Source organism: Caretta caretta, chromosome 9, assembly GCF_965140235.1.
Source record: "Caretta caretta isolate rCarCar2 chromosome 9, rCarCar1.hap1, whole genome shotgun sequence".
NCBI lineage: Eukaryota > Metazoa > Chordata > Testudines > Cheloniidae > Caretta > Caretta caretta.
In genome coordinates this window covers 50343825-50358895 of record NC_134214.1, presented here as the reverse complement: position 1 = coordinate 50358895, position 15071 = coordinate 50343825, and the positions used below count along the sequence as shown (strand labels likewise).

Genomic DNA, 15071 nt, shown 5'->3' with positions numbered 1-15071 from the left:
GAGCCTGGCTCCTTAGCTCAAGCTGTAAAGGCTCCTCCTTGCAGCAGTGGAGGTCCCTGGTTCCATCCCTAGCATGCTGGCCAAGATGGATGCTATCATGTTCTCAGGGACCAGAGTCTCTTTCTGAGGGGAGTAGCCCCACTAACCCTTCTTTAAGGTGAACCTTATTGATTTTTTTTTTTAATGTATTGATTTTTAGATAAAAATTACCCACAAAAGCCAAGTGCCAATGTTGCTGGGCGCTCCCCAGAAGAGCAGCTTCTTCTTCCTGAAGAGAAGAAACCGAACTCAAGATTAAACAAACAAAGAAATCAAGTCCAGAGGTGACAACGCTGCATCCCGCTGGCAACTGCTGCAAGGAAGGCCTGTGGAAAAGGACCATTCATCTCTTCAGATTTCCTGACTTCTCGCTCTGCTTTGGAAACAGCAGACCCCGGGCAGTGGTTTGAACAGCAAGTGGAAAAGAGCAGCCAATGGTTCCATGTGAAATGAGGTGTGGTTTGAGTTTGTACACACACGTGCGTGCACACACACACACACACACACACTACTGGCAGGCACCACCTGGATGGTTTGGAAAAAAAAAAAAAAGAGAGATTTTTCCTAGAACGTCTCAATTGCAGGAGTGAAAACAAACTCTCTCCGCCAGGGAAGGGTTTTGTCCCTGGTGAAGCCTTAGACTCTGTTGAGAAAATTTGTTATCCTCTGAAAATAGACCAGCACAGATGGCCTGGAATGGATGGAGTATAATATCTGGCCCAACACTGCAAATGAGAGTTGGTTTCTTTCTTTTTTATTTAAACACTTAACTCCCCACCTGTCCCCCAAAGTTGCCAGTGAAACAGGGACCTGGCAAGAAGCTGAGTGACACTTATTTATTGTTTAATTCTGTCCGAGGATAGTGGTTGTTTCATTGCCCTGTCCCTGGGGTCACTAAATCCTCCACATTCTAACAATTATTTGTCGTCTTAGCTTCAGCAACACTGAGGAGAGGGGAGATGGTGCCTTTTCTCAAACGGTTCTAATTCATTGTTTCAAAGCGCTCCCACCACCAGCTTTTTTTGGGAGGGAGCGGGGGCGGGTTTAAACAGAAGCAAGTTTGTCATTCAGTTTCAAACCCACCTATGTTCGGAGAGAGGGAGCCAGAAGGGACGGGGGAGGCCACACAAGGAGAGCCCGTTCCTTGGATGCCCGAAACAAACTCAGGGTAAACAAGAGGAGAGGACACTTGGAATGTATAACTGGTCAAACATGGGCCTTGCCTGGCTGCCAGCCTCCATGGAATCCTGAATCCAATTTTGGACCCCACCTGTGTGTTTTTTTATTTATCTATTTATTGAAAAGATTCTTTTCCTTTAAAAAGAAAGTTTGATAGGAATGAAACGTCCCAATTTTCCCTGGCCGTTCCAGTTAAGAGAGAGGCCCAAACTCTCCTTACAGGAGAGTATTACTCTTAATAGGGTTGCTTTAGCCCACTGACAAATGGCCTGAGTTGAATTTTGGATGTGATGTGGCACTCAGCCTTCACTAATGCAGCAAAGGGCTTATGCTGAGTCATCACAATTTGTGGCAGTCTTGTGAATGGCTTTGAAAGAGGCGCTGGTCTGGGGATGAAATCAAAGTCAACCCAGTAGGAGCACTGCAGAGAGTTATTTGCTTTCTAAAGCACAACAGTGCAAGCAGGGTGGGGGGAAGAAAGGTAAAGAGTATACAGTGAAGGGAGACAAAAGCAACAGGGCTTCAAATGTGATTGTAATACACAAGCTATTTGCTACTATGCTTTCCTGCCTAGGGGACCTGCATTCAGATTTGGCTTAGGTCACATAAGTGTGATGGTCTCATCCTAGTTCCCATTGAATCTATGTCCTGAATATCAAACCCACCAACTTGATGGGTTGGCAGTTAGGCAGAGTGCTGTGTCAAGATCTTCTGTGCCAGCTTTAGACTGGTGACAGCGCTTGCTTATACACACCAGCTGTGTTCATCATAGGATCCTTTAATGCGCTCCCAGGTATGGCTGAGGTTCATTTCAATAAGATGTTTTACACACCATGCCACCAGTGGCTGAACAGTATAATACATCCATTACATCTCCCCCTTTAAGTTCTATATTCCTCCCGTTTACAATATTTACGCTATCCTGCTGTCTTGGAAGTTCTGTATGGACCACTCTGTTAAGTGTCTCTGAATCATACTGATTTTCTAATTGCATCACCCAAATGCATAACACCTTGGTCATCTGGCTGTCCAGTAGTTGCTGGCTGTGGTTGGTTTGGAATCCTTAAGTCGTCTTCTTGTTCTGCACCTGCCATCTGTAGAGATTGCTTTGTTGATTGTTCTTTTGGAGGAACAAACTGGAGGTGTTGACGATTTCTGTTGAACTCTCTACTCTCGGTCTTGATCACATATGATCTGGGCACTGAATTTTTTCTTCATGTCAGCTGCAGTTGTCCATCCCATTCCTTCATCCAATTTGACATGAACACAGTCACCAGGTTCTAGACCCGACAGTTCTCTGAGTGATTTCTGTTGTAAAAGCTCTTATAGACTTTGTATCTGATTTGGCTACTCTCTGCATGTCTGTCCACTTTGCAGATAGATTCTTTTTCAACATTGCAGCAGTAGTTCTGAGTTGTCCTCCCATCAGGAGTTGTGCTGGACTCCATCCAGTAGCTGTCGTTGGTGTTGATCTGTAACTCAGAAGAGCAAGGAATGGATCTTCCTGCTATAGGATTTTCTTGGCTGTCTGTACAGCTCTCTCAGCCTCTCCATTCACTTGTGGAAAACTTGGGCTGCTAGTAATATGATCAAAATCATATTTCATTCAGAATTACTTAAATGTATCTCCTTTCAAAAGTCCAACATCATCAAATCTTCTGAATTCTTCAAACTTTCCCACTAGGCCCATCATGGTTGCCATGCTGTGGCTGAGAAGGCTGTTACACTCTGAATGCAAAGCTTTTGTCTTTATAAGTTGTTTCTGTGGTGAACTGGCCCATGCAATTCAGAATACCTCCAGGGCTAGTCAGAGCTGTGTCAGGTGACTTCAGCTCTGGAAGGGGTTGAAGGTGATTGTAAGTTTCTTCTGAGGTGACTATAACATCAGCTCCTGAGTCAATTTTAAAGTTAATAGTCTTGCCATGAATATTCAGTTTCACTCTCCAGGCAGGTTCTGTGTCATTACAAGGCATCCGATAAAGTGAGCTGTAGCTCACGAAAGCTCATGCTCAAATAAATTGGTTAGTCTCTAAGGTGCCACAAGTCCTCCTTTTCTTATTACAAGGGATAGATTCCCAGAAACAATGCCCCTTGATGGTCTGTCATACGAGTCAACTCCTTGACTGCTTTGGTGCAGCAAACAGCTGCAAAATGTCCATATTTCTTGCATGTAGGACACCGTGTGCCTGTGGCTGGACATGCATCATCTCTTGGGATGTGACTTTTTCCACACCAAGCAGAAGCCCTGCACAGCTGCCCCTGAAAGTGCTTTTAGGAAGGAGAACAATTTGCCATGGTCATCTCCCTACAAGAGCAACACCTGCAGGCGTGCCAACAACACCTCAAGTCCAACTGTGAGAAATGCAGCTGGTGAAACTAACGGTGCCAGCCCAGATGACTTGATCTTCATCTATTGCTGGGTGGAAATTGTCAACCAATGCAGCTAGCTCAGTCTCTGTACCAGACCAAAGCTGGTAACCAGCTTCTCATGGGCCACAGAGACCTGAGGGGGTCTAGGTGCTGTGAGGGTGTCACTCTACAGGCTTGTCCAGGGGACTTTGACCATAAAAGGAAGATCAGACCCTGGACAAAAATGAACTAGATTGTCAGTGCCAAGCAGTGACTTCTTGAGCACAGGCCCGAGGCTGGCATCCTGCCCCCTGCAGGGAGGCATTGACAACCTCTCTTAGCACAGGACTGGGCACTTCCCACTGGCCTTCTCCACCCACGAAGGGCATGGATCCAATGCACAGGATGTAGCCCGAAGCCCTCTCAGCACCTGCAGGCCCTTGACAGCCCTCCAGGACACTGATCCACACAGAAACAGGTCAGTCTGAATGGAAGCACTTGACCAGGCTGAGACAGGGAGTGTTCACTGAGCTATCCCCAAACTATCCAAGAAGGCGGAGATTGAGGATGTGACATTGAAGGGGACGGAGCTGTGAGGAGGACTCTAGAGCAGAGCATGGCTATGGGCACCAAGTGCTGTGTCTGGAAGCTCTACAGCGAGCTGATGGAGCATTGAGAGTCATGCTAACATACGAAGAACTAATGCATATGTGGCTGGGCAGACTTCACTGGGCTGTGACCAGGAGCACGTAGATGGGAGTTCCCGAGAGAGTCCAGGGGAGAGAGGAATAACCAAATGTTTAGAACAGCAGGAAGCTAGGCTGGAATTGTTTTCTGGTCCTCTTCCAGGCATCAGGGGGCCCCAAGGAATCCTCTTCCTTCTTCCCCTGCCCTGATCTCTTCTCCTCATCCCCAAGCCTAGGAGTGTGGCTGCAGCAGCTGATCTTCTGCTCCCTACCATGATCAGCACCATGCCTGGTCCTCGCTTGCTCTGCTTCCCCATGTGGCTACCCATTTTGCTGCACCGAGCAAGGACCCGGGGCAGGATGGGCATCTAGCCACTGCTCAGCAGAGATCAAAGTAGCCCCTAGCAACCGAAGGGCAACACTTCAGGGAGAAGCAGGTGGGAAAGCCTAATGGTAGTTCATTTCTCTCCCCATGTCATTTTTTCCTGGCCACAGGGCACGGAACTCAGTCTGGAGACAGCAGCTCCACCACTTTTAGCAGTGTGACAGCAGGAAGGGGAGAATTAGCAGTGCAGATAGCTGTTGGTCATCATTAGGTTTCAGAGTCAACGCTCAATGAGGGCTGTTCACCCTTCTCCTAGGTACTCTGATACTACAGTGATGGCATAACGTAGATGGATAAATTAGTGTTTCAGTTTGCAGACAGTGTAAGTGGAAAATATTGAAGCATAGCATTAGCTGTCTAGAAAGAGACCTGGCAACTTGCTGACCTACACAGAGATCTAGGACTGATACCTGGAGACCAGCTGATCATTGATTTTGTAGAAAGGGTCTGGGACTCACCATGCAAATTGTTGCCAGAAACCAGTCCAATGCATTAGCCAGGCTCCAGTCATGCAGATGGAGTCCAAGCAGACAGAGTGACGTGGAAGGTTTCCAATGATGTGGCATATTCTTCTCCCCCAAGCACTAAGATGGAAGATAAAGCTGGTCTCCCCCTCAAGCTGATTAACAGTAAGCAAAGTCCCGTTAATGTATTCGTGGGCTTATACGCTCCACGCACTGGAAAAGTCATCTCGTGGGAGAACAATCTAGGGGGTGAAACAGCTGGCATGGTTCTCACAGCAGCGCTGCTGTGAGTGAGTAATGCAGGGGGCAGTGCATGGCATTTACAACACCAGCAAGACACTATGTGGTAATGGGGAGAGAAGGAGCAAGAGAGACCAAATGGGAAAAACCAAAAACCACTCTTGGGTCCACAAGTGTCGCTGGAAGAGGCAGGGATGATTAAAGTAAGGAGGAGCCTATCGCTGAGCAGGCTACGAACAGGTAAGAGAATACATGGGAAATGGATGGACGGATAAGCATGGCTGGTGATGCTTTTCCAAGGATGCTAAAGGAATTAGCTAATGAATTACTGAGTGAAGACCATTTAAAGTTCTGGGACAAAAGCCATGCATATGGCACTCCTATGGCACAATGGAGCTCTCAACAGCAAGAATAAGGGCTTGTCACCACTGGAAATGCTGTAGGGCAGATGCTACATACACCAACGGAGAGGTTCTCCCAGTGCTGCCGCTGGTCCATCTCTCTGAGAGGTGGTAGCTCGGTCAAGGGAAGGATTCTTCCATCGGCCTACCGCTGTCTACGCCAGGCGTTAGGTTGGCATTTTTCACACCCCTGACAGACATAGTTGAGTCAACCTGACCTTTTAGTGTAGATCAAGCTCATCTGGGTGGAAGATAGACCTTTCTCAGGGCCGGTCTGAGACTGTGGAATGAACAAAGGACCATCCAAATCTCACCACTTTCTGCTCCAAGTGCAAGCCACATTTTTTTGGCGTTGTTTTTCTAATAGGCCAAAGAACAGAGCAGCAGGTATAATTTAACACACACACATACACCTGCCACACGCTTCTCCTTCGGGGGAGAAGATGTGAGAGCAAACACCATGTGACAGCTTCGTAGTCAAGTCTCACTCCTGGAAGGCGCTCAGATACTCCAGCGATGAATACAATATAAAAGCCTATATAGAGCAGAAAAGTGTCATAAAGAACCAAGGAGGTACCACAGAATATGGAAGAAAAACAACTGAGGTATCAGGCCTTCAGAAACAGGGCAATTCCCATCTAGAAATACAGCTAACTTCAAGCCTTACTAAAATAATAGAGCAAATAATAAGCTCTCAATCCACGCCCCACACTAGTGACTCCAAGAATGGAATGATCCGTGCTCCCTCACTGAACTCTGGCATTCAGCCCCATCTGCCAGAGCCTCCTTGCCCTCACCCCAAACATCTGCCCTGCTTGAGAGAACTCTTCTATTCGCCTTTCTTTCCATGATGTCCTGCTTTCCTTCAGCTGTCTCCTGCCATCCAGCCTGCCACTCTCCTCCACTACATGTGGGCTGCTAGCCCACAGCCTGCTCATCCTCTCACCATTCACAGGCCTTTCAATCCCCTGGCACCACACGCTAGCCCTCCTGCCCCTAGACACTCCATCACTCCCACCACGATCCTCATCTCTGCTGCCACAGGCAGACCGTAGACCTTTCCCTATGGCTATTCAACAGCAGGCAGGGATGAGAGGATTAAAGAGGAGAAATCTGGGAGAATCCAAACAAAAAGATCCCTAAACACCAGCTCCAGGGCATAAGCCAGGCAAAAGAAACTCAACTGCTTTTCTTTGGAACATGGCACTGCAACAGTAGCGACTCTGAGAATACACTGGGTACTTGGGTATTAGTAAAGCATCTGAGCCAGCATTCCTTGGAATCCGAATTGAAATAGTTCATTCGGATTGGTTTGGATCTGAGCAGTGTTCCAGGCCTGAAACTGCCTGAGGGCTCCGAACAGCAGCTCGTACTAATGGCTATGTATCGAGTTTGGGGGAGACTTTCTGTGGGTCAGCTGTTTAGGTTTACTGAAAGGAGTGGTGTTGTAAACCCCAGAGAGGCTAGAGAAATGATCCAAAGGTCCCTAGATGGTTGGACATGTGGGCATGGAATGAAACAAGAAGGAAAAGTCAATTCAGTGAGTGTGGGATTCTTAGCCAGAGCTCTGTCCAAAGCAGCCTACTGCAAGGGTAATGTTGTGTGGGGAAAGGTCTTCAAATTATAGATGGGGGCAGAGGGGGGGAAGATTATAAAAGGGCTAGTTTCATCCCTGGTGTAATTTTGATCACCTGGGTGGAGTGACACCAGGGATGAACCTAGTCCATTTTGCAATCGGCATGCCACGAGAGCAGGCGTCGCACCAGAGCATGGAAAGGGAGCAGGCCACCTCTATGTGGTGCACCATAGTGAGGCGTTTCTTAAAATGCTACTGGGCACCTGTCTACACAGCAAAATGGAGAGAATGCCAAGAAGGACCCCACAATACTGAAAGGAGCTGGAAGGGTTAATTCAGGATAAGAGAACTAAATCTGTATCCCTGTGCCTTGGTCACGATGGAGAATGAAGGGGGCATGCAACACTCACCTAACATGACAGGTGAACCGCAAGGAGAGAGAGGAGTTGTTTAGGGTGATCTTTCTGTCTGTAATTTCTGCTGAGCCACAGGGACTGTATCATAAATCAGGGAAAACTTCTTCCTCATCCTGCCCCCATGGTGAGCTGAGAGAGAGAGGGCTGGGTCCAGCCCATTCTCCCCAGAACAAAGTTTGAGACTATTCTGCCTGCTTGGACCTGTGAACAGCCTGGCGGATGAACCAGAGACAAGAGCCACAGAGCAGTGCATACTAGGAATAAAGTAGTCTCTCAGAAGATCAGATTGATCCATGGTGCAGAGAGCTTTTGTAATATAACCAGAGCGGGGCAGGAACCAACTTTCCTGTCCCCAAATATTTTTGAGAGTTTGAATCCCCCTCCGCATCTTGTATGAGGATGAAAAGTCAAAATCTTGAATCTATTTCTGAATTGGAAAACTGGCAGTTCAGGTCACTCAAAACATTCTGTTTGAAAATTTAGAAATATTTCATTTCAATTTTGACCTTTTTTTCCTTTTTCTTTTAAACCTTTTGGGCAAATTAGCTTAAATTTAGAAAAAGTCATTTCCAATCGGAAAAAAAATTGAATTGTTCATTTGTTGAAATATTTCAATTTGACAACTCCCCCTCTCCCCCCCTCCCCCCCCGAGTTGGGAGAACCATCAAAATCCGAGCCAGTTTTGTGAACTGTTCTGGATTTCAGTGAATCAGTATTTTTCAATGGAAAAATTTTGTCCAAAAAGTCTCAACCACCTCTAGCTAGAATCAAGGCAACATCCATACATGGTTGTTTTACCTAACGTGGAAATGGTCTCTCAGGGTCTTGTCTGTGCTGCAATAAAAGACCCCCGGCACAGCCGCAGCTGACTCAGTCTCTCAGGGCTCTGAGACTGAACATCTACACTGGCCACCAAGCTCAAATTAGCTGACTGGGATGTGGGTTTTTTACTGCACCATAGACGTGGTCTCACTGAACATCAGTGGGAATTAGCACATACTTAAAGTTAAGCATGTTGCTAAACAACTGTGGCTTGGGATCTCAGGGCACTTACTTGGTCCCAACGCACTGCAGTTTATGATACACAAAACTTACGCCAGCCACAGCCAGGAAAGGGGTGGTAGCTACAGGTTCAAGCAAAGCGGGGTGTCATTTCTTTTAAAGAGAGGAAAGGAAGGAGGCTTGGCTATAGCTCTGGTGGTTGATCGTACACTTCATGTGAAAGGCTGAGTCAGCTCTTCTGGGGAAAACTTGGACCATTGGGAGGAGGAGGCTGAATTAAATAGTCAGGAAGAAGAAGCTGGAGACCTAGGCTGAGATATCCAGAGGGGCCCAAGGAACCCAGTTCCCACTGAACGTCATTCCCATTAGGCCAGCCCCTTTTAATTCTAACCAATTCTCCAGAGCCCTAGGACAATCCAGCCATCTAAGGATTCTCCAGGGCTTACAACTGTATTTGCCCCATTCTTGACTCCAAGTGCAGTTGGGCTGGTTGGGAGAATCTGGTCCATAACACACATTCCAGAGCGTGCAGCTCTGAATATGGCGAGACCCTTTTAAATAATGCGGTTTAAGCATTTGCTAAGATGCAATTGCATGCACAGATTAATAGGAAAGTGTTCATGGAAAAACACTGTAAATATCTAATGCAACTTGATACAGGGGATTTTTGCTAAGCAACTCTCCGAGCAAGTGGAAAATCGCATCAGATTTTCCAAACATGCAGGCAAAAGGCTTTGTGAGCAGAGGAGAACGCTGATCAGCCCATCTTTGCTCCGTTGCATCTGTGTGCTCTGCTAGGCAGTGTGTAAATACATTTCCCTTTGATTGAAACAACGATATTTGTAAATTGGCGGCAGGTGAAAACATATTGTACTGACGCTGAAATAAAAATGTTAATTACCACAAAACATGAACAATATTTGTTCTCCAAATCCCGTTCCAGATGGTATCATTTCTCAGACCCCTACTTGCTCCTCTGGAAATGTTAAAAAAAAGAACACACTAACTGTAAATGCTATTGGCAGGGGGAAAGGCCTTCTCTGTTTAATACATATGGTGAAAAACCACGAGATCACTGGGATTTATACAAGCAGATCTGGCACCCTTTCCTGCGAATTATCGTTGTACAGTGTGACTATGGTCAGAAAAGTGCCTATATAAAAATAGCACCTTTTTATTCAACAGACCTGCTTCCTGTACAAATTCAGATTCTGATCTGCTCCTATGCCTGGAAAAAATGAGTTTTTACTCCAGTTCTCCCAGCACAGCTCCGGGAGAGCAAGCTGGAAACTTTTGGCTCATGCAGTAACCCAGTGCCAGCTGCAGAATTTTGATGGCTAGTGATGATTCAGGAGCCCAGCTCGATCGCTCAGATCCCAGGCTGCGTCCGAGAGCCGGCAGGAAGACAAAACATCTTTGTGAACTGATCCCATGCGCTCCAGAGTGCCACCGTGACCCAGTAAACACGGAGCCTCGCAGGCTATCTGGAGAGGAGGGCCCAGTAGGGAAAAGTGCCCCCATTTCTTAGTGCCTGGGTGTCTCGGCCTGTTTTGTAGACGCCGCAAGGCAGATTGCAGGTGCATCGTGGGCACAGTGCTGCAGGGGGGTGAGTTCACAGCCGATATAAATAGCTGCAGTTCCATTGGCATAAGTGGTGGCTCATCCGCTTATACCAGCTGAGAAGCTGGGGAGCTAGAAGGGAAATTCTGGGGAGGAGGAGAGCAGCAAGAGAGCAGAGCTAGTGCCTGCTTTTGGGGTGTCTGGAAAGCAGGCCTGAGAGAGCGTCCAGCCCAGGAAAGGTGTCCAGACTGAGCCCAGCTTCTGAGTTGCCTTTGCCTCTATGCACTTCCGGAGAGAACCAATAGTGCGGGGCTCACCAAGGCCGCTCTGCTGCCATTGGAAAGCTCCTGTAGTTACGCACTCCCTGGGGGCTCTGGGGAGCTGGCGAGGAAGAGGGATAGTGCATATGCCACCGCACACTCACATACCAGTCTCTTTGCTGGCATACAGGGCAGGCTCCCGGACACGGCCTCAGTGCATTGGGCTGGAGGCTCATGGGAAATTCCCTTCTCTTTCTCTTCTCCCCCAATATGCATCCACTTCCCACCTGGCTATGCTTCCCTGCCCACTGCTCGCCTCTCTGCGTCCTGGCTCCTCTCCCATCCATTTGGGCTTCAGGGATTTCCCATGGAAAACAGGCTGGCTAGTAAAGCCAGCCCTTTCTGCTGCCTCCCGAGTCACTGCATGAGGAGGTATAAGCCCCTTTTGACTATGTCCTGGTTAGGTCAGGGCAGTGCCCAGGGAGTGACTGTTGGCCAGGTTGCCAAGGTGTTACAAAACCTGCTGCATGCCCTGGCCAGCTGCCTATGACACCCACAGTGCTGCAGCATGGCATGCCAACCTCCAAAGCCAGCTTTTGCATGGCACGCCCAGTAAGCCTCCGTCAGGGCCACAGATATTTCTGCCAGCCCAACGGTATTTGAAGACACTTTGCTTTCCCACTTCAGTGCTCTGAGTGCATTGCAGAAGGTTATGGCACAAGAAAGGCTGCACTCTGCTTAGCAAGGCTGCTCCCCAGTGCCCTGGGGTGTGGCCCAGCAGTTTCTGGTGAGGTGGTGAACAGGCATTGTACCCTGCCCAGCACTGACCAGTCACCCATGCTGGGTGGGATGGCCTCACAGGGCATCCCTTGGTCTTGTAGTAGGGGCTCCTCTGTCCCCATGGGAGTCACCTGCTGGGGGAGTAACCGCGCCATGCAAGTTGCCCCTTGCAACAGCCAAAAAGCCAGCCCTTGAGATGACTGAACCCTCGGATTTCCTTTTGTGCATAAACCCGCCCATTGTCCTGACTCCACAGGCTCCAGGACTGAATTGAATTCCACTAGCAGCAAACTAGCACTGCTTTTAGGGGCTCTTGATGCTGTCAACCAAGTGTGTAAACAGAACACATAGCCCCCCAACTGTGTAGTGTGGCTACTGCACGGCCCCTGTTCCCCACTTCCCTGCAATCTCTTGAGCCCCCTTTTCCCTCCCCGCCCAGCCCCCGTCCTCCCACATGTGTGTCAGTGTGGCGCCCTGCATGGAATTGTAATGTAGCACATGTTTATCTGTGAATCCTGATTTATGTGGTTTTACAGCAAATAAAACGACTATGAAGCCGTGGCTGGGCCTGGAATGTGTCAGGTTGCGTTTACATTATTGCCTGTGGACTTCCCCGAGCATCACTCTGGAGGCTGACATGTCGGCGGGTGAGTCACCGAGAGCAGCCAGATGTCTGCTTTCTCCCTTTCCAAACCCATCAGCGCCCTCTCTGCTAGCAAAAGTGGGGCCGGTGTTTCTGCGCTGAAGCTGCCTTGACCACCTGGCATGGTGGCCAGGTCTGAGCCCCATCTCCAGTAACTCTTATGCCGTGGCACCCTGGAGACAGCTACAGAGAAGCTGAAAAATAGGCACCTTCCATGTTCTCTTTGACACAGTCAAAAAGGAAGAAAAAGGGTGAAAAGGAAGAGAATGAAGCTGGGAATGGTGAGTTGGCTCTTTAGCCCCTTGGAGCTTTTTCCCATTCAGCCCTTGCAAGACTGAGCATTTCTGATACCAATAATTCTCCCCAGCTGCCCGCTGCAGGCACAGAGCTTGGTCCCTTTGTCCTTTCAGCCCCAGCCAGTGGGCAATGTCTCAGCCTAGAAGCCCAGAGCACTTTGCCGGGGAAAGGACGCAAAACTCACTTGTCTGCAAACAGAAGCCGCGACTGCCCTTGCTAGTGGCAGCTCACCCACTTCAGAGCCGCGAGTCGCCATGGGGCCAAAACCAGCTCTGCCCCTCATGGAGCTGAAGCTGTTCCTACTCCGATCCTCCACGGTTAGCGCCAGGCTCGCAGGGTCACGGCTTCCGTGTTGGGATGCCATCCCTGGCCGCAGAACTGGGGCTACGACATCCATTGAAACAATGGGAGTCAGGCTGACTCCCAAGCTACCCAGCAGAAAAGTACTTCATCACCTTGCTTCATCATAACAAGTGATTTTCTTCCACACAGCTGATGCGTGAGGAGGTTTAACTTGCTGGGAAGCGAGAAGGGGCAGTAACCAGCTGCTTGTGGCCAGGAGGAGACAAAACAGTTACACAACAGGAAACATTTCAAATCAGAGTCATTTTACATTACCCGCAGTTCAAAACCAGTTTGCAGGGTTTCCTTCAGGCTTTGCCAAAATGCTCCCCTCTGCCTCCCCTGTGCTTTGGTCTAGAAAATCACGTTGGGCTAAACCGCAGCCCCCTGCCTCCGGGATGCTACGATAGGGCTTTGCAATGGAAGCTGCCTCTGAAGAGGCTACAGTGTCTCCATAACTCAGTGAGCTTTGGCGAGTCCCACAGGTCCCTGCACCAAAGGGATTTTGCAGAACGAAACCAGTGGCCGGTCCAGTGTGGGGCTGGGAGATGCTGGGGGCAGGTTGGGTTTCCCAAAGCCCTCAGAGCAGTGGTTTCCAAACTTTTTGGCTCGCGCACCTCCCGGGTGAAGACCGGAAGGCCTGCCGCAGACGTGCCGCCGGGGGGGAAAACCACCAGCCGTGGACATGCAGAGCTGCCGCCAAAGAAAAGAAATGGCGGCGTGCCGTCTGGCGGTGCTCCTGCTGCTGCGCACCCCCTGGGATCGTCTCGCGCACCCCAGTTTGGAGACCACTGCCTTAGAGCACAGCCTGATTCACCGGGGCACACGATGGTTTTACACTGGGACAGCTCCACTGGTGTCCAGGCTGCAGCCGAGCCTGATTCTTCACAGACTTTTACAATGTAGTTTGAGGGGACTCTAAAGACAAGGCACTTCCCCTGTGTTTAAACCATCAGACTTTTCAGGGACAGTGCCATGTAAAGATCTGCTTCTAAGGGACTGAATCCTGCACCAATCAAAGCTTCCTATATGAAAGTGATCAATGTCTTGTTTCTAGGGAACAAAGAAAGCAGCAGCAGGCGGGAAGTTGTGTGTTGCCAAAGCCAAGCTGATCTCTCAATGTGAAGCGTATATTGGGCTAAATTTAGACCCATTGATATTTTTTTTGAGGGGGTTCTAAATTTAGCCAAACTAGTTCTCCCCTCCCCCTAAGACTGAACTTGCAGAGATTTCCGTTCTCACAAAGGCACCGGGAAGCATCTTGCAGTCTCCTCCAGCAATCGTCCTCCTTAGAGCCACACATGGTACAGCCCTGTATGTAGATCTCCCCCCTGCCATGTGGAAGAGAGACTCAGACCTATGGCAATGGCTACTGGTGCTGCCTCCATCGACCCCTTGCAGCTTTCGCTGTGGGGGCAGGGTACCGATTTCCTTCCCAGAGGTGTGACCGTCAGAGGGGCATTCAGAGACCTACCCCCCTTCTCACTGCTTCTCAGATAGCAGCAGCTCTGCTTTGGCCAGCCAGCCACCCAACACCCCCCCGCCCCCACAAACAGCATCCGGGGAGGGAACATTTCTCAGCCTGGGACAGGGAGCAAAGGGTCCGATGTCTTTCAGAAGGACTGGAAAGCAGGAAAGGGTTGTACATTGCTTGGCTTGGCCTCTTGTGCAGGGATGTAGCCACAGCTGAGCCTGGATGGGCCCCGGCTCTCCAAGGTGTAGCCAGTTAGCAAAGGGTGAGTTTGGACCCAGACAGCTAGCCCAGTACTGCATTGTCCACACTGCTCGTTGTAGCCCCTAGCGCACTCCAAGCTAGCGCCAGCCTGGCATTGCCCAGCCATCGTAAGTTGCGGCCCACACGCGTTTCCACTCCTAGTGACGCCTGTGCAGAACTCGGCCTCAGAGCCAGCCAACACCACCAGCCAGAGGGAGACCACAGAAGGGCCCCATGGCTGGGCCTGCTGCAAAGGGTAACCCAGATCAGGGCACTGGGAAGAGAAGCGATCAGAGTAGGGCCAGGTGGGGAGCAAGGCCAGAGTGCGTCCAACAGTCAGGGAGGGCCAGTATCCCGCTGCAGCCATGCACTCTGCCCTATGGTGTATTCCCACTGGGCAGCCTGGGTGCCTCCTACACCCACTGTTTGGAGGGTGCTTTCAAAGAACAGTCCAGAGGGGCAGAAAAACAGCTCTCATTTACAGCATGGGGTATTCCCCAGATGCTGCGTTTGTGTGTGTGCGCGCGAGAACATCTCTGTATGCGTGTGCTACGTGTGTGTGCGGGCCTGCGTGTGCATGCACATGAATTTGCATGTGCCCCCGCAGGGGGTACACAAGAGGAGCGCAGTTCCCATTCTGAATCCGTTGCAATGTTTTGTAGCGAGTGCTGCAGGGACCTGCCCCATTCCTGACACTAGCTAAAAAGCCCCAGGCCTTGTCCCTGAGATGCTCGGGGA

General features: G+C 49.6%; 1 protein-coding gene across 6 annotated transcripts in view; it reads left to right on the top strand.

The window, feature by feature from the left end:
- DGKG (diacylglycerol kinase gamma) overlaps positions 1 to 11898 on the top strand; it is a 206064-nt gene extending 194166 nt beyond the window's left edge. For 4 of the 6 annotated variants that reach the window (XM_048863172.2, XM_048863174.2, XM_048863173.2 and 1 more), the window contains one exon: positions 200 to 11898. In XM_048863172.2, coding sequence (XP_048719129.2) covers positions 200 to 298 — 99 coding nt within the window. In that variant the 3' untranslated portion in view covers positions 299 to 11898. The remainder of the gene's footprint in view (positions 1 to 199) is intronic. The other 2 variants (XR_007358332.2, XR_012669917.1) reach the window with 2 other exon arrangements.
- The last annotated feature ends 3173 nt before the right edge of the window (positions 11899 to 15071 follow it).